The 19,132-nt window shown below is 57.4% G+C and overlaps 1 protein-coding gene across 4 annotated transcripts in view; it reads right to left on the bottom strand.

The window, feature by feature from the left end:
• Positions 1-17,232, bottom strand: part of CBS (cystathionine beta-synthase) — a 30,660-nt gene extending 13,428 nt beyond the window's left edge. The window contains exons 1-11 of one of the 4 annotated variants that reach the window (XM_036851154.1): positions 17,094-17,232; positions 13,137-13,353; positions 9,802-9,908; positions 7,665-7,799; positions 6,221-6,300; positions 5,991-6,125; positions 5,383-5,452; positions 4,020-4,111; positions 3,128-3,253; positions 2,527-2,611; positions 2,098-2,203 (exon numbers count right to left, since the gene is read on the bottom strand). In XM_036851154.1, the coding sequence (XP_036707049.1) occupies positions 2,098-2,203; positions 2,527-2,611; positions 3,128-3,253; positions 4,020-4,111; positions 5,383-5,452; positions 5,991-6,125; positions 6,221-6,300; positions 7,665-7,799; positions 9,802-9,908; positions 13,137-13,345 (1,145 nt within the window). In that variant the 5' untranslated portion in view covers positions 13,346-13,353; positions 17,094-17,232. Of the gene's footprint in view, positions 1-2,097; positions 2,204-2,526; positions 2,612-3,127; positions 3,254-4,019; positions 4,112-5,382; positions 5,453-5,990; positions 6,126-6,220; positions 6,301-7,664; positions 7,800-9,801; positions 9,909-13,136; positions 13,354-15,631; positions 15,720-15,942; positions 16,186-16,780; positions 17,067-17,093 lie in introns of those variants that run through there. The other 3 variants (XM_036851152.1, XM_036851155.1, XM_036851156.1) reach the window with 3 other exon arrangements.
• Positions 17,233-19,132: the final 1,900 nt, after the last annotated feature.

Consider the following 19,132-nt stretch of genomic DNA (forward strand, 5'->3'; position numbering starts at 1 on the left):
AGACCTAAATGTAAGGCCAGACACTATCAAACTCTTAGAGGAAAACATAGGCAGAACACTCTATGACATAAATCACAGCAAGATGCTTTTTGACCCACCTCCTAGAGAAATTGAAATAAAAACAAAAGTAAACAAATTGGACCTAATGAAACTTAAAAGCTTTTGCACAGCAAAGGAAACGAAAAACAAGACGAAAAGACAACCCTCAGAATGGGAGAAAATGTTTGCAAACGAAGCAACTGACAAAGGATTAATCTCCAAAATATACAAGCAGCTCATGCAGCTTAATATGAAAAAAACAAACAACCCAAACCAAAAATGGGCAGACCTAAACAGACATTTCTCCAAAGAAGATATACAGATTGCCAACAAACATGAAAGGAGGCTCAACATCACTAATCATTAGAGAAATGCAAATCAAAACTACAATTAAATATCACCTCACACTGGTTAGAATGGCCATCATCAAAAAATCTACAAACAACAAATACTGGAGAGGGTGTGGAGAAAAGGGAACCCTCTTGCACTGTTGGTGGGAATGTAAATGGATACAGCCACTATGGAGAACAGTATGGAGGTGCCTTAAAAAACTAAAAACAGAACTACCATATGACCCAGCAATCCCACTATTGGGCATACACCCTGAGAAAACCATAATTCAAAAAGAGTCATGTACCACAATCTTCACTGCAGCGCTATTTACAATGGCCAGGACATGGAAGCAACCTAAGTGTCCATCGACAGATGAATGGAGAAAGAAGATGTGGCACATATATACAATGGAATATTACTCAGCCATAAAAAGAAAAGAAATTGAGTTATTTGTAGTGAGGTGGAAGGACCTAGAGTCTGTCATACGGAGGGAAGTAAGTCAGAAAGAGAAAAACAAATACTGTATGCTAACACATATATATGGAATCTAAAAAAAAAAAAAAAGTTTCTGAAGAACCTAGGAGCAGGACAGGAATAAAGATGCAGACGTAGAGAATGGACTTGAGGACACGGGGAGGGGGAAGGGTAAGCTGGGACGAAGTGAGAGAGTGGCATGGACAGATATACACTACCAAACATAAAATAGATAGCTAGCGGGAAGCAGCCGCATAGCACAGGGAGATCAGCTCGATGCTTTGTGACCACCTAGAGGGGTGGGATAGGGAGGGTGGGAGGGAGACGCAAGAGGGAGGAGATATGGGGATATATGTATATGTATAGCTGATTCACTTTGGTATACAGCAGAAACTAACACACCATTGTGAAGCAATTATACTCCAATAAAGATGTTAAAAAAAAAAAAAGGCAGACAAGGACCAACAAAGTGGGGAGCAGAGAGGATCCACAGCCCCCCAGCCTAGACGCGTACGCCCGAGACATGATCATTCACTCACACTCTCGCCATTTCTCTCTCACACAGGCAGGCAGGCGTGTGCACACACAGCAGGCCGGCCCGGCACACGGGGAGATGGCCGTCCTCACGCACTCTGTGGTGTGAGCGTACGGCCATGCTTAGGGCAACCCGGCAGTGGACACCCAGACGTGACTCACCCTCTGCTGGAACGGGCGCCCACCAGGGGCGGCTGAGCTCACCCGAGGGATGTAACCTGCCACTCCTGGGCCAGGCAGGAAGCCCGCGGGTCCGTGGGGGAGGTCTCCAGCCCCCTGTGCCCTTGTTCCCATACAGCAACCCTGGCTCTTTCGGCCGGTGGCCCCAGAGGACGGGAATTGGGAGCAGGAGGCTGCAAGCTGCCGCCTGGGCAGGTGGGCAGATACTCAGCACCATCGGACTCGAAGGGGCCTTGGAGGCCGCCAGGCAGACATCGCACAGCCCGTCCCCGGGCCACCGACCCCAGCCTGGGTCTCGCCAGGTTGGGGCTGGAGTGTGAGTGAAGCAGCAGAGCCGGTGCTCCCTGCAGCCGGGGGTGGGGAGGCGTTCTTAGGGCGGCTACGTCCTCCTCCTCGTCCCCCGCGGCCTCACAGACCCCCACGCTCCCTCCCTCCCGCTGCCGGGCCTCAGGGGAGGCCTGGCGGGGAGCAGGGCCGGCACAGGCGCTTGGGAGGCGGAGCGCGGGAAGCCGAGGGGCCGGGGGGAGTGCTCCTTACATGTAGTTCCGCACAGAGTCCGGCAGGATCACCACGCAGCGCTGCTCCTCCCTCAGCTCCTGGGCGGCCTTCACGGCCACCGACATGGCACTGCCGGCACTGCCGCCTGCCGGGAGGGTCGGAGTCAGACCCGCCGGGGGCGGGGGCGTGCGATGCGCGTGAGCATGCGAGTGTGTGTGCACGCCCGAACATGCTCTGGGGGGTCCTCGGGGGAGGGGCCGGGCTCGGGGTGCTGGGAGGACCCCCGCTTCTCTCTGTCCACCCGCATTCTCCTCGTTACCACCGAGTGTCACGACCAAACCCTCACACAGAACCTCCAAGCCCTGCAGCAGGTGGCGTGCAGGTGGGCCGGGCAGCCCCAGAGCGAGGGTGTCCTTCAGGCGCCGGACCAGCAGCGGGCAGAGGGCGAGCGCCCGGCGCCCCACTCACCGCACAGCAGCCCCTCCTGCGCGATCAGCATGCGGGCGAAGGCGAAGGCATCCTCGTCGTTGCTCTTGAACCACCTGTCTACCACCTGCGGGGGGCCAAGGGCGGGCGGTCAGGCTGGGCAGCTCCGGGCGCTGGGCAGCAGGCGTGTGGCGGGTGTGGGGACCACCGCCCAGGTTGCAGCCTCACAGAGGACCTCGGTCCAGGAGGCCGTGACTCTGCAGGGATGCGGCCCAGCCCCTCGCCTGGGATCCGGGACTCATCTGCAGACCTAGATCGCGCCCCAGCCCCTCCCCCCGGGTCCAGCACACTGTGCACGTGGCCAGTAAAGCCGCCCACCAGCCCCGCTGCAGGGCCACACTTCTAGGGTAGGTCCCTGACCGAAGCATCCTTTAGGGTCCTTAAAAGGAGCCTTCTCTGGGGTCCTTAGCTCTCCCACGTCGGCCTGCTTACCCGCTCCAGCCACCCGGCTCCCTCCCTCTGCCGGGGCGGTCTGTGCCACCCGCCACCCCCCAACGGCCTCCGTGTCTGCTCAACAGGGCCGTGGCACACGCTCGTCAGGGTGTGGCCTGAGGGCTGGGCTTGTCACTGCCGCCCCGCCTACCGTCCGGTCCAGCACGGTGGGGATGAAGTCGTAGCCGATCCCTTCCACCTCGTAGGCCAGCTGCTCCGTCTGGTTCAGCTCCTCGGGCTCTGCGAGGATGGAGCCTTCGGGGTCCACCCCGATGATCTGCAGAGTGGGCAGCCTTAGGGCTCAAGTCTCACCTGGACACACCCGGCTGTCATCAGGGCGCGGGCCCTGTTCCCAGACCTCGGGCACGAGGCTCGAAACCCACAAACCCAGGCCCGGGCGCTGGGAGATCACGAGGTAAATAAATGTCCAGCTCAGGGCACTCAAGGGGGCAGCATGAGGCTGGGGGAAGTGGCGTCCTGGAAAGCTCCTCCTGCGCAGGGTGCCCCAGGACAGCCCCAAGAGATGCCCTGGGACAGCGGGAACCTGGGGCGAGGGGGGTGCTAGGGCTGACCTCTCCTGGACGGCGGAGAAATGGGCAGAGAGGAAGGGTGCGCTCAGCACCTCCAGTGGGGGTCTCTCTGAGCCCCTCCCCAGGCTCAGGTGCCCCTCCCCTACTCTCAGAGCCCCAGTGGGGCAGCGGCAGGACCTGAACCTGAGAGCTCTCGGCTTCTGGAATGACCCTTGGAGGCCACCCAAATGGACTCTCCCACCCCCAGCTCATCTGGGCGTCCAGGTTGCTGGGTCCTTTATCTCCCGGGCAGGCACAGGTATACCCCACCAATATAAGGTGCAAGGCCGTCTACGCAGATGTGTCAGAAATGGGAACTTCCAGCTCTAAAGCAGAGGCCACTCTGTGGGCCCAAGGCCAAGGAGCCTGACAGTTAAGCCTCCAGCTGCAGTTCAGGCCGCAGGTGGGAAACGCGCACACGTCCAGGCCCACCTCTCCTGGGCGGGGCAGGGTGGCGCCCTCGCAGCCCCTCACCTGGCATCCAGGGCACTTCTCCTTCAGCTTCCTGGCGATGCCCGTGATGGTGCCCCCCGTGCCCGCCGACGCCACCAGCATGTCCAGCCTCCCTGACAGGGGAGAAGGCATGTCAGGGAGAACATCCGCAGGCAGGAGCGGCCGACCCCCACTCTTTTTTTTTTTGAGCATGTTTATTGGAGTATAATTGCTTTACAATGGTGTGTTAGTTTCTGCTTGGCCCTCCACTCTTAATAAGAAGCAAGAAGGTCCTCAACCATAACGAAGGCAAGTTATCAAAAAGGGCAAAAGCAAACCTGTTCTCAAATTTAAAGCCTCTGATCGCAGTCCTTCATCTTTAAGGCGCAGTCACAGTAACAGGGCCCCAGGGAGCCCCATTTAAGGCTAAACGGCAGCCAGTCCCTGAAATCCCTATTTGTCGTGAATCGTGCACGAGGTGACTTCCTGCAGGAGGTGGGTGGGCCCCAGGTGGCTGAGGGCTGAGCCCAGGGAGGCTCTTCACACTTTCTTAAGCTGTTTGGTTCAGACGGCATGGATAAGTGAACTGAATTATCAAAGGAACCAGAATAAGCCGCTCAGCTTGGCTCAGACGTCGTCCGGGCTCTCTCAGTGCCAGGTGGCCAGCTCAGGCACCTGCAGACAAGTCAGCGCGGGCACCCGTGCCGAGGCAGAAAGGCTGTTTTTACCAAATGAGAGGATTCTCACACATAAAACCTGGGCGAGCAAATGCCTGGACTTTGCTGCCTGGCTCCTGGGCACGGAACGAGGGCACTGAAGCTAACGCCAGGCTCCAAACAGGAAGCCAGGGGTGCCAAGCCCCTGGCAACTCTTCCCGAAGACCTCTTAGGGAAACAGCCCGTCAGAAAACATCGCAACCCCCTTGGCCTTGGCACCAACTGTGCGGAGAGGTTCCAAGCAGCCTCATGTCTGTACAGAGTAAGCTAATTGCAGATGCCACCACCCCAGTTCTGCAGATGAGAAAACCCCAATGTTGAATTCAGTGCCCAGGCTGGGGCTTGAGGCCAAGTGCCGTTCAGCAACGTGAAGCCCCAGCTGTGAGCCCAGCACCAGCCTGGGACACCCTTGTTCCCTGCACTCAAGAGCTCCTACAGGTCTAGAGGAAAGGCTGCTAGGTAAACAAATACACCACATGATATGTTTGGTGCTATAGGAGAGGCACGGGCAAAGTCCAAGAGGGCACAACAGAGGGAGGAAACCGCTCTAGGGAAATGCTCTAGAAAGCACTTCACGGAGAGGGGACATTTGAGCTGGGTTTTGAAGGATTAATAGGAGTTTACGAAGGAGCAGGTAAGTGACTTGTACACTCCCAGTCAAGATGGAAAGCAGGGTTAGAAGTATACACCGTCACACTGCTGCAGGATCTCTTCGGCCGTGATGTCGTAGTGAGCGAGAGGGTTGCTGGCATTGCGATACTGCAAGGAAAGAGAGCAAAGGAGTCATGTTGAAGTCAAGGCACAGAACCAGCAGCAGCCACAGGGCACCAGGCAAGCAGCTCAGTGCAAGCCAGAGAGGATCCCGGCAGCTCAGGGAATGGCCCGGGCACCTCAACAGACACCAAGCATGAAAACCAGCTCTCCAGAAGATGCGATTTCTGAATTAACCCAGGTGTGGAGTGAGTGACAAAGAAGAGCTTCCAGTCAAAAGGTCTGCATGTATTTTATGCCTTTAGAGAGCTTCCAGGGTCCTCTGCAAAGGGCATTCCAGCGCGCTGAGCTGAGCCCTCGAAGCCGGCACACAGACAGCAGAGCCAAAGGCTTGGCCGACCCTGCCGGCCACACACTGGGCTGGGAGGAGCCAGTGACCGCGTCCCAGTGCGTCGGTCACTCTGCAGCCTCTGCTCCTGCTGCAGATGTGACACCACCCCCAAGCCCCCGACAGACATCCCCCAGGGAAGGCCCCACTTGGTCCCAAGCCTCTGGGCACACACTGGCCCCCAGGGCCGGCCCTCACCTGGTCCAGGATGTGAGAATTGGGGATCTCGTTCCTCAGCCTCCAGGCCACGCCCACATGTGACTCAGGGGAGTCGAATCTGGCGTTGGTGGGCGTCCTCACGATCTCAGCCCCCAGGGCACGCAGGACGTCCACCTGCAGAGGTACGTGGTGGCCTTCACCTCCCCACCGGGCCTGTAGCGCAGGGGCAGCGGGCCGGGGAGATGCCCCACCCCTGCCCACCCGCCTACCTTCTCAGTGCTCATCTTCTCAGGCATCACGATGATGCAATGGTAGCCCTTCACCGCGGCGGCCAGGGCCAGCCCGATCCCTGGGGACAGCACATGCAGTGAGAGGGGGCCACGGTGCCCCCGAGACCCCGCTTCCAGCCCCAAAGGCCCAGGGGAGAGGGCGCTGCAAAAATGCCCTACGTCATCCCCTTCTGCCCTTAAATGAGGGGATAAGAGGAGAATGTGGAGGCACAGATAAAAAGGCAAGTGTGCCCAGAGAAAAAAGCAGGGTGCCCACCATGAACCCCAATTCCTCCAGCTCTTACTGGGCGCCTGGGAGGTGACAATAGCAGCAGACGTTGTGGAGCCCGCGTGTTCCCGTCCCCAGCCCCACCACGGGCCCGGGGCACAGGCCCGGGCCGGACGCCTCCTCCCTGGTTCCAAAGGGGTCAGGGCCGCTGCCCAGGGCTGAGGGGAAGGGCCACCCCAGTTAGTCTGAAGACAGAACGTGGAGCCAGAGAGGAGGGTTCTGGAGCCTCAAGATCTCCCGTAGTTTGCCCCACTCGGCTTCGGACCTGCTTGGGACCCACGACCCCTTTCTGGGTTTGGATGGGAATGTCTGTCCTGTGCCTGGCCTGCCACTGTGCTTTGGAAACACATAACTTGTCCGGTTTGAAGGTTCACAGCCGGAGAGGAATTTTGCTTCAGGAGGAATCGAGCCTCAGGTCTCATCCACCTCTGATTTAGGTGATCCTTAGATGAGACTTAACGTCGGTGCTGGAATGGGTTCAGACTTTGGGGGGCTGTTGGGATGGGGGTGAATATACTTTGCCTTCGAGAAGGACATGAATTCTGGGGGCCAGTGGGTGGAGTGTTATGGGCTGAACTGTGTCTCTCCAAAATTCATCTGTTTAAGTCCCACCCTGCAGCCCCCCTCAGAATGTGACTCTAACTGGAGATGGGTCTTTGAAGAGGAGATTAAGGTTAACCGAGGTCACATGGGTGGGCCCTAACCCCGCATGTCTGGTGTCCTCATAAGAGAGGAGATCAGGACACAGACACACACAGAGGGACGCGTGTGAGGACACAGGGAGAAGATCCCGGGAGAGAGGCCTCAGGAGGAACCAGCCCTGCTCACACCTGGTCTCAGTTGTCCAGCCTCCAGACTGTGAGATAATAAACGTCTGTTGATTAAGCCGCCCAGGCTGTGGGATTTATTACCGCAGCCATAGGAAACTAGGACAGATTTTTACAAGGTGTAGTTGCCCACATAACAGACTCCAACATCACCAATGCAGCTGGGACGGCAAGACATCAGAGAAAGCTGGGCTCAGTCACACACCTGCACACAGGCATCAGGTGCCGAGCAAAGTGCGTGGAGGGAAGGGAAGGGCCAGCCGGACAGGCCAGCGCGTGCAGCCCTGGGTCACCCGGGCCGGCAGCTCTGGCCCGCGGCAGCGCCCACCTGTGTTCCCCGACGTCGGCTCGATGATGGTGTCCCCAGGCTTCAGGGTCCCCTCGCGCTCAGCATCCTCAATCATTCGCAGGCTGATGCGGTCCTTCACGCTCCCGCCCGCGTTGAAGAACTCGCACTTGGCCACTGGAGCCAGAGACGCATCATGAGAGAGGACGAGGCCCCCGACCGCTAAGGGACGCCGGCCGTGCCGACCCCTCCCCAGCACCCGATACGCCCAGGATGCAGGGACAAGCTTCAGTGGTCCTGAAAATCATCGCCTGTCCATTGCCACCTCCCACACCTGACGTGGGTGCGGGTGCTCGCCCACGGGAGCTTCTGCCACCTGCCCATCCCACCCCCCATGGACCACGTGGCAACTCCAAGTGTATGAGACAGAGGAGCCTAAAGAGCCCCACCAACTGGATGGACGGAGCAGAGCCACCCCCGTGAGGCAGCACAGTCCCAAAGAGACTTGCTGGGCGTGCGGGGGGCGGCCGACTGAAGCCCAGGCTTAAATCAGGGCAGACAGCCCCGCCGTACCCAGCGGACCATGACAGACGACCTGATGTCCTGAAGCCACAGCTCACCCGTCACACCCCCAGACCAGGACCCACACACCTTCCACACCCGCCTCCCACCATCTTCCCCACCTGGCAGATACGATGTCCTCTCCTGTGCCTAAGCCTCTGCGTCTGCTCTTCTTTCCTTGGGGGAGGACTCCCTCCCACCTCTTAAAAATATGCAGTGTTCGTAAAAGGGGGAGAGATGGCACCAAATGTGACTGAAGGACCAGGCCGGCCTGCAGCCCCCACAAAACGAGCTCCTCCTGCTTGGTCCTGGTTTCTGAAATCCACAACCATAGACAGGCTTTCTCCCCTAAGACCCAGGGAGGCCCCTGCCGGGACAGTGAAGGAGGGGCTCGTGAATGTCTGACCGCTGAGGAGCCCTGCACCCCAGACTCTTGTAGGCCACACACTTGAATTACTTGTTAGAAAATTCTAATGAGCCCATGGGAAAGCCAACAGAGATGCAGGGATTCAAGCTGATCAGCCGTGGGCAAGCCAAGTGACCAATCTGAGGCTCGGTTTTTCCATCTGTAAAATGGACACAGTAAAACCTACTTCAGGGGCTCCTGCCAAGTTGAAGCACACGCAGCAGGCCCATGCCTACAGGGTACAAGTTACTGGTCTCTATTATCTGACGGAGGAGCACAGAGCAGACGATAGCTCTCCTGGGCTGTTCTGATACACCCCCAGCAGCGCCTGGGAGTCTGTACTGCTCGTTGCTTATGAGAGAATTCTTCACCAGAGGGGTGCGCGGGAAGCCTCTGATGGTGATGTCTCTGGGGTGAATCGACCACGTGGCCTCGGACCCTCCCCTAGGAGGTGTTGACCCCCAAGGACCCCCACGCTCTCCCCTCCCCAGCTCTCTCTGCCCCAGAAGCACTGGGCCTGGTCCCCGCCAGGGCCTCTGCACCTGTCACTTCCTCTGGGACAAGGCTGACATCTACCTGGGCTCCGAGCCCGGGAGAACAGTGGAGGTGAAGAAAGCCCCCCACCCTCTTGTGTTCCTGGGAACAGCCTCCTGCAAAGAAGCCCCTTCTCCATAGGACTTGGATAAGACTCTCAGGTGATCCCCATGTGTACCAGACACAGCCCCCAAATCCCCACTCTGTGTCTCATAAGTGAGACGCGAACTGTCTGTCTGAGCACCGGGGCAGCCAGTTCCTGCCGGGCTGATGGCTGGGACCCTCATCACAAAAACCGCCCCGGCTCTCACGTCAGCCCACCCCACCCACGGCATGTCTGCTCCTCCCTACGAGAGTCCGAGACCGAACGGCGCCGCTCTGCTCCCGGGATCGGGCCTCCCACTCCTGCAGTGGCCGGGTCAGAGAACCCTCCTTCCTGGCTCGGGTTCTGCCCCCGACATCTGCCCGGACACGCTTCCCTCCACAATTCAGGCCTCGGCTCACAGGCCACGGCCTCCCTTACAGCGGCTCCGGAGAGGCCTCACTCACCCTCCAGCACCCCGTCCTGTCCTGTGTGCATCCCGACCTCACCTGATGGGGTCCAACACCCCTCCCCCAGGGTCTGAGGGGCCCACCCGCACCCCAGGCCTGCGAGCCGCGCAGGAAGCCGGTACTCACGGAGCTCACACTTCAGGCCGAAGTTCCTCCCGATCTTGTTGACCCTCACCATTGGGGTATCCCCAATTTTCTTCAGGATGTCTGGCAAGATTTTGGGAGATTTTGCCCTAAAACAGAGGAGTCCACGATTACTCAGAGAAACAAAATGGTACCAGCCTTGGCAGTCCAGCACATTCTTTTAAATAAATCAAGAAGTAAATCAAAGAACTGCCCTTCATGAGGATCTGGGTGGCAATTACACAAATCTACATTTGGTAAAAGGTCACACACATGTGCACGGGCAAGTACACCTCAAAACCTATGAAAATGAATGCAATTTAGTGAACAGCTGCACCAACGTTTCCGGGGTTTGAAAACGCACTGTGGTAACAGACGGTATCAGTGGGCAGCTGGGCGAACGTCCCCACGACCTCTCTGTATGATTTTTGCAACTTCATTTGAGTGTTATTTCCAAATAAAAAAGTTAAAACAAACAAACACTGACTTCAAAACAACATCACGTCCTGGTCCACCTTTTTAGGTTTTTTTTTTTTTTTTTTTGGCATACGGGATCAAACCCATGCCCCCTGCATTGGAAGGCGGAGTCATAGCCACTGGACCACCAGGGAAGTCTTGATCTTTTTAGGTTTTTGATCTTCAATTCACCTCCTCTCTCAGCACCTGCCTCCTGGGATACCTCCCTTCCTTTTCTTCGATGAAAAAACTGGTGGGGACCCCTGGACAGAGACCCCCTCAGACAGTCTGGCCACCGGGCAGTGACAGTGACTGCAAAGAGCCTACCCAGGCACCTGGCATCACTCAGAGCGTCTGGCACAGGTGGCAGGAAGCCTGATACTCAGACCAAAGAACAAAGGCCTCTGGCTGGTCATCTCTTGTCCTTGGGGCTAAGGTCAGGCGAATTCCCAGGTGGGCCTCCAGGCTCAGAATGGGATTTGCTTCTCATGGGCCAACTGTCCCCCTTCACATTTGAGTGACTGGCCCCCTCCCAGTGGTTCTTCCAGCTAAGAAGCCGGTGACAGGTGACAGGAAGGTGTGGGACAGCCCAGCCGCTGCTCAGCTGTGTGCACGCCGTGATGCCTGCGTTTCCTGAGGCCCCCACGATGTTGCCTCCATCCTCATCCTCAGGGACCAACTATTCATCCCGGAATATGCAAAACTGACGTGAGCTCCAAGAAACTCAATGGCTTCCTACACCCTGGATTTCTCAGGCGCCATCCCCACGGCTCTCACGCTTGCGTGAGCCGCGGTCCCCACTGCAGGGACCCATTAACCATGTAGATTCCTCTCCTCTCCCAAGTTGGTGAGCCAGCTCCCCAGGAATGCTGCCTTCCGCCCTGGGGCCCAGACAGGCAGCAACATGGCCTGGCTGGAGCCCAACTGCACCCTCCAAGGTGACACGGACGCCCCGAGCCACCCCAGAGGCAGGCTTGGCCAAGAGCGGTGCGGAAGTCGGGGTGAGGGGAGAGCCCGGGCGGGGGCAAAGGGCTCCTGACCCCAGACTTGGAGGGAGACCAAGCTCTAGGGGCGACCTCGGGGTTGACTTATTAACTAGTTAAAGCCCAGGCAGGAGGGGTAAACACCTGGGAAGGACCGGAGGGCGGCTGAGTCATCCACCCCCAGCAGAGGTTGCAGCGGCCTGAGAAGGGGGAGGCCCGGCCCGCCCCCCGCCCCCGGGCAGGGGATGGTGGGCCAGCGGAGAACTCAGGGTTCCTGACTCAGTACCAGGCCCTGGGGGGCCAGAAAGTCACCTGGGAAGCTTGCCTGAGGTGATCGGGGCCGGGGCCTGGGGAGGGAATTTAACACCTTAGCTGCTTTCCCTGTGATAGCCCAGGAGGCTTCTGGGAGCAGAGCCCTATAGCCCCCTGGAATAACCTGAAAGCCCTCGCCTGGCAGGGTGCCTGGCTCTGCTTCCCCTCCGCAGCCCCTCCCCTCCCTCTGCTGCTCCCACTCTGTTCCTCGTTCTAAGCCCACCCTGCCTGGGAACCGTCTGGAACCCCTTCTCCAGATACCCACAGGGCTGGCACCTCCTGCCCATCCAGGTACCGGCTCTGAGGTCTCCCCAGGCCGCCCCGCCACGTCACCTGTCTCATCAGCCCTGTGCTCTCACCACCGGGATCGCCTAGGCTGCCTCGTCCCGGGACCCAGGTCCAGTGTCCTGACAGCAGGGGAGCCCCGGAGCCTCAGGCCCAAGCCCAGCTCCTCAGAACCTGAACTGGGACAAGCGGTTTCAGGATGGGACAGCAACCCCGCCAGGGCGTTTTAGGAGGGTTAGGCCACCACGTGAAGTGCACGTGTGATGCCAGGTTGCAGCCTGGATGGGATGGTGTCCCAGCCACTCCAGGCCCAGTGAGAAGCTCACAGAGCCATTTCACCCCCTGCTCTGCTTTGTTCTGGAAGCAGGGACTCATGCCCTATAGCCGGCGGCCAACTTGGCCTCCTGAGCTCCCACAATCGAGGTATGTTTAATGCTGGGAGCTTCTGGGTTTGTAAATGTTACTTCGGTCCATTGGCCCCAGTGAGGAGCGCACCCCATCCCCCTCCCCAGTTCTGAATCGGAAATCAATAATCATAAACGTTGGTACAGCAGTGTATGAGGAATAAGAACCGAACATCCAAAAGGCATGTTCTTCTGACTCATTTGCTGTACTTCTGGGAGATAACGCTAAGGAAATAAAGATAATCCTAAGATTTAGTGAACTCAGTTTGAGTTTCATGATGGGTCAGGGATTTTTCCCTTTTTTTTTTTTTTTTTTCCTTTCCCACTGATTGATCTCCTGCACCTAGAACAGGGCACAAATGTAGTAGGTGCTGTGACTAAATGAACTGCATTTTCCACTGCAGTTATTCATAATGAGATCATTGCAGACACATGAATACCCAAGAGAGGGCTTAAAGTCGTGGTTTATTCATCCAGCAGCCTCAGTCCAACCACAAAGACCCCACTACAGAAAAATATTTCACGGCCTGGAGTTAAGCAGAGAAGGGCAGGCATGGTCCTACTTACAAGAGTGTGCACCCGGACGGAACTGGATCAGAAACCTCCCCCCTACCTGTCACTCAGAGCGTGGGACCTGGGCACATCCCTTTATTTATTGAGCATCTGCTCTTGGGAGGCACTGAACTAGGTGCTGCGTTACAGCACAAACAAGCCTTGGCCTCTCTGAGCCTTGGGGGACTCAGCTATAAAATACCTCCCACCCCAGCTCACCATCCATCCAGAGTGACTGCAAGGGAAGGGGTGGGTGGGGTGGTGGTTCACACCCCAGGTCCATATGGCTACCTGGCTTCAGGTAACAAACTCTCCCCCCCACCTTATGATCATAAAGGGGACTCACAGAGCAGTGTGGTGATGTGGAGAGTTGGTGGCAGGCCTGCCCAGCTGCCAGGAGCACCTGCTCGGGGCATCGGGACGGATCCACAGGACCTCCTTGTCCTCCTTGTCTTCCGGAGGCTCCTTTTCCAGGCTCCCTTTCCCCAGATGTGCCCCTGAGAGGTGGGGGCACCCTGCAGACCTCTCTTCTGCTTGGGGTGTCTCAGAAGGCATGGTGGGATCTGTCAAAGGCAAGGGGAAGAGATGCCGTCAGTTCGGGCCGTTTCTAAACACCTGCAGGAGAGCCTGCTTCTCTGTTGCCTGTCCTGGGAATCCTGCTCGCCCAGCCCCCTCTGGGTGTGGCGCTCCATTCACTCAAGTAGCTCGGCAGGAAAAGGCATAACTACGCAGGCAGCAGCTGCTGTGGACAACAGCTGGACAGTTTCTCAAAGGGTTAAGCATACAACTACCGTGTGACCCAGCAATTCCACCCCTACGCATATAGCCAAAAAAAATGGAAACATACAGTATTTGCCCATCGCATTCATAACAGCACTATTCGCAATAGCAAAAACCTGGAAACAAACCAAGTGTCCGTCAGTGGATGAATGGATAAACAAAATGTGGTTTACCCATACAGTGGAATAGTATTTGGCCATGAAAAAAGAATGAAGTTTTAAAATCTTCTCAACATGTGAGCGCATGCACACACACACAGACACACACACATGGCAACTATGTAGAGGTGATGAATGTTATTCATCTTGATAGCTTGATTGTGGTGTCTTTTCATAATGTATACATAAATCAAAACATCAAGTTGTACACCTTAAATATATATACAACTTTTATACATCAAAGATATCTCAATAAAGTTGTTTTAAAAAGACTACATTTAGGGACTCCCCTGGTGGTTCAGGGGTTAAGACTCTGTGCTTCCAATTCAGGGGGCCCAGGTTCGATACCTGGTCAGGGAACTAGATCCCGCATTCCACAATGAAGATCCTGCATGTTGCAACTAAGACCCGGAGCAGCCAAATAAATAAATATATATATTTTAAAAGACTACATTTACATGATGGAAATAATAAGAGGAAGATGAAGATGATAATAAATATATTTTTACCCTAAAAAAAAAGGAATGAAACATTCTGCTAAGTCAAATAAGCCAGAGCAAGAAGAATATTGCATGACTCTACCTATATGAGGTACCTAGAATAGGCAAATCAGAGAGACATGAAGCGGAATAGAGATTCCCAAGAGCAGGGGGAGGGGAGTCACTGTTTAATGGGTACAGAGTTATGATGTAAAAGTTTGGGGTACAGATAATAGTGATGGTTGCACAACATTGTGAATGTGTGTATTGCTACTGAATTTTACACTTATGAATGGTTAAAATAAACAGTATATTACGTGTATTTTATCAAATTTTAAAAATCTCATGGAACCTTAAAATAGATGACACAAAAAAAAAGAAAAAAAGAAAGGAAAGAAAGAAAGAAAGAAAGAGAGAAAGAAAGAAAGGAAAGGGAATGGGCATACTCAAAGAAGAGGCTGCAGCCCTGCCCGGCTCCTTCTGGTGACAGTGAGCAGACGCCCACCTCTCATCTTCAGAAACCAGGACTGAACTCAGCCGCTCGGCTGCCTCCCTGCGATTTCCCACACTGAACAGAGGACCTGTCCACGGCCGGAGCAGAGCCGTCACTCACCAGGCTGATGACCGAACACTCACCACGGCTGCAACTCCGTAAGGAGCAGTGAAAACTAAATGGAATGAGGTCTCCTGGATGGAATCCCAGAACAGAAAAGGGTATTGGGGGAAACTAAGGAAATCTGAATAAGTAGGGACTTTAGTTAACCATAATGTTCATTAACTGTAAAAATCGTTAAGATGGTAATAACAGGGGGAACGGTGTGTGAGGGGGGAGGTACGTGAGAACTCTGCTCTCTTCTCAATTTTTCTGCAAATCTAAAGCTCCCCCCGCCCCCACCAAGTCTCTGGAGCCCTGTGGGTTTGGAAGGTCCCTGCGAGGAGCTCAGGGTAGGGGATGTGGCTCGGGGTGACCTCTGAGTGCAGCCCTCACCACTCCTCCGGGAAGCTGGAGGGACCCCAGCCTTGCTCCTCTGCTCCCCAGGACATTTCGGAAGGCAGTTTGCTGTGAAAAGGTCGGGTGGCCCAAGCGGAACTGGGCTGAAGGTGCAAAGGGCCCCTCACTTGGAGGTGCACATGGAGGCTCGTGGACCCGCTGGATTTCTCCTCGGGAGCGGCCCCATCCGGGTACCGCCGCCATCAGCAAGGGCAGAGGCCGCCCTAGCTGGTTCCCTGTCTCCCAGCGCAGGGCCAGGTGCAGATCAGCACCCAGCAGGTCGCCCCAGATGCCCAGGCCGGAGCCTGCGCGCAAGGGAAGCGGAGACCCACCCCCACCCTTGGCAATCACATCCGTTTCAAATCCACGAGGCTTGCGAGGCACGGCTTTCCGGGAGAAACCAGCCTCCCAGCCGATCTGCCCCCAAACGTGCCTAGAGCAGAGGTTCCTTCAAGTCTTTGGGTCAGCAAGTACTTTTTCAGGCGCTCAGTTCCCCTCGTGAAACCACGCAGGGACGTCCCGCGTCCTTCTTCCACTTTTCAAAAAGCCCCCGAGGTAAGCGGAACACTGCCTTCGCTCCGCGGTGCGCCCGCGGTAGGTGGTTCTTCCGTCGTGCAGAAGCGCCCCTGTCGTAGACCTCTCTCCCCATCAGAGGCCGACGGGCCGGCAGCCCCCTGGCCAGGACACCCCGCAGACCGGCCCGGCAGACGCAGGCAGCCCTGCGCCTCCTATGTGGCGACTTGCCTCGCCTGTAGCGACCTCCCGAAAGGTAAGGGGCTGCTGGGAACTCAAATCGAGACCGACAGAGCCTCCGTAGAACCCACAGGCACTTGGCGGGACCCTCGCTGGGCGACCCGGGTTCGAACCCGCGGATTCCGTCCAGCGCAGCCCGTCTCAGCTCCCGGCGGGCACAGCGCCCCGCGGGCACAGCGCCCCGCGCGCCGACGCACGTGCGTGCTGGGAAGGCGGGCTCCCCTGGCGCGGTCCTGCTGGCTCCTGCCGCACCTCAAACCACAAGACCCTCCTGGGGTCACGCCCCCCGCCCCCCCCCCAGCACCCTGCACGCGCGCAACACTCGGCCCAAGGGGGCCAGTTAGGGCCAAGGGTGCGGAAGGTAGTAAACTCCCGTTTCAAAGGGAGACTTTTCAGGCGGGAAATTGAGACCCTACAGAGGATCTGGAGACCGCCCGGTCACCCGGCCTTTGGGAGGGGCTTTTGGGGATACCGTCTGGGATAAACACCCGCAGGTAACCCTTGGGAGGCTAAGTTTTGCGCTCCCGCTCCTTCCCCACTACCCCTCCCCATTCTCCAGCTCAGCCATCCGCCTTGCCTAGGACTCGAAGTCGGGGTCTCAGGGCACCCTCCCCCATCCCCTTAGTACGTGCTGGAGGCAGGGCCCTGTTTGCCCTGCGCGCCCGGCGCTCCCTCCCCTCGCGGGCAGCCACCTCCCGTGCAGCCTACGCAACTACATCAATATTTTACACCCCGCCCCCCCCCCCCACTCCACAGAACTGGCAGAAAAGAGCAATTTTCGAGACAACCATTTCCCATCCAAAATGCAGCGAAAAATCAATGATGGCACCATTAGAGCGCATCTTCCGAAAGTCTCAGCTCGACGCCCCCTGGCTCGCGCCCCCTGCCGTCCCCTCCGCAGCCGCAGGAGTTGGAGTGGAGGCCCTGGGCCACGTGGGCGCGGAACCCCCAGCTTCAGGACAGTCTGGACTCGCGATAAGGGGAGGGTCCGGGACGCGGGGGCGCGGGACCAGCTCCGCGGCTGGCAGATGTAGATGATGCAACGCCGGCCCAGCGGTTGCCGAGGAGGGGACCCCGTCCCAGACCCCGGCCAGATCCCTCCGCCTAGGGGTGGGGCGAGTCTCGGTCCGGCAAGTGCTCACCTGGACCGAGACCGGGAAAAAGCGGCGGGCTGGGCGCGTCCGGGAGCGGCGAGCGGTGACCCGGAAAGCGCAACCCCGGGGCTGGGTGGCACCCCGGGGACCGGGCGGCCAGAGTGGAAGGAAGGCGATTGGCCGAGAGGAGGGGGCGGGGGCCGGCTTCCGGCCAATCCCGAGTTGCGGATCGCGGGGCACCACCTCTCTCGTACCCGCCTCTCGCCACGCCCACTCCGCCACGCCCCCATCCCTCCCCCACTGCCGCACCTTGGGTCAAGACCCCACCCCCATCACCTACTCTCTTTTGACGCAGCCGTGGGCCGGTGGCCTCTGTCCCCTCTTCCCCCCTCACTCCCGGGACCCCCGCACGCTCCGCCTACCCCTACTCTCTCCCCACCCCCCGCCCCGGGACCCCAACCAGAACCGCGCATCCAGGGGTGTGCGAATACTCTGTATCCAATGTCCCGATTCTGTTTTACTTGGGTAAATCCTTGCTCTGCGGGAGTGTAATAAATAAATATTGACTGATGAGTTAAAAACGTGCGGTCTGGAGAGAGGAAGGACTTGGAAGGCCCTGAGGATGAGCCTCAGCACGCATCCCGCCTGCTGGGTCCCCTCACGCAGGCCCCGGTCCCGCGACCACCGGACACGGTTCTGTCTGGTCGCGGGACCCCAGGGGGCTGAAAGCTGCGGGCGGGCCCAGCGCGCAGACAGTAGGCGCTCTGCACCTGGGCTTCGGATCCACCCCGGCGGGTTTGTCCCGACTTATTTCCTGCCCCTCACGGTCCAAGGGCCCAGCATACACAGTGCTTCGCCGGCCGAGGCCCGCTGTCTGCCCAGCCCGGTGACCGCTCCCATCAGGGAGGGAACCTGAGCGCACGTGGACATGGCCAGAAGCCACAAAGCCGCTGCGAGCCGGGCTGCCGGCAGGCTCTCACCAGTCACGGGCGCCAAAGGCTGACGGCCAGGACGGCCCTGGCCGCTGGGAAGGCCACCGCTAATAACAATATTCCAGACTGGGTGCTCTCGACTTTTAAAGAGCCTGGCTGCCTCTTGAGGTTCCCGAGCTGAATGGAGAATCCCTGACCCTTGAGTTTCTCCTGCACTGTAGTGACTAAGAGAAAGGCGGAGCCGCCAGGCTTGGGCAGACATACAGGATGGAGTTACTTGGCCCAGCACCCAACTGTTTCGTGCGCTGGCCACGTGCCCGCATTGCTCCCAGCGCTGCATGGGAAACAGAGGAAGCTCAGACAAAAGCTCTGCGCCTGTGGGGCTGCTGTTCTAGGGGAGGGGGCTCAACAGACATCACTTATAAAAAAACTTCCACTAATGAGACTGATAATAAAGAATGATACAGCGGGGAATGGAGAAAGACAGGAGTGCGAGAGTCCTAGATCAGGTGGTCAGAGGTCTCTGCGGACAGGTGACCCTTGAGCAGAGAGCTTAGGAACCACATCTTGTCCTGGAGAAGGATGTCCCCGGCTGAAGTTAGCCAGTGCAAAGGCCTGGGGCAGGAACAAGGCAGGGTGTCCAGGGAAGCAGGGAAGGTCACCGTGGCCGGAGCGGAAGCAGGTGCGGTCAGAGGTGGGAGGGGAGGCGGAGTCCAGGCCACGATCCGGACTTTAGCCTCAATGACCTGGGGCGCTTGGGAGGGTTTCCAGTGGGGAGTTTTTGATCATGCTCCGAATTATTTTATCTTGGCATAATTTCAGACTGCCACAAAAGTGGCAAGAATAGTATAAGAATTCCCAGATACTCACAGATTCCCAGATGTTAAACTTTTACTAACCCCTGAATCTTTGAGTGTGATCTTACTTGGAAATAGGGTCTTTGAGGATATAATCAACTTAAGATGAGGTCATAGTGAATGAAGAGGGGAGCTCTAAATCCAATATGACTGGTGTCCTTATAAGAGGGAAATTTGGACACAGACCCACAGAGGGGAGATGCCATGTGAAGACAGAGGCAGAGACTAGAGCCATCCAGGCACAAGACAAGAACACAGGCAACCAGCAGGAGCTAGAGAGGCAGGAATGACCCTCCGC

This window comes from Balaenoptera musculus, chromosome 4, assembly GCF_009873245.2.
Source record: "Balaenoptera musculus isolate JJ_BM4_2016_0621 chromosome 4, mBalMus1.pri.v3, whole genome shotgun sequence".
In the NCBI taxonomy this organism is placed as follows: Eukaryota; Metazoa; Chordata; class Mammalia; order Artiodactyla; family Balaenopteridae; genus Balaenoptera; species Balaenoptera musculus.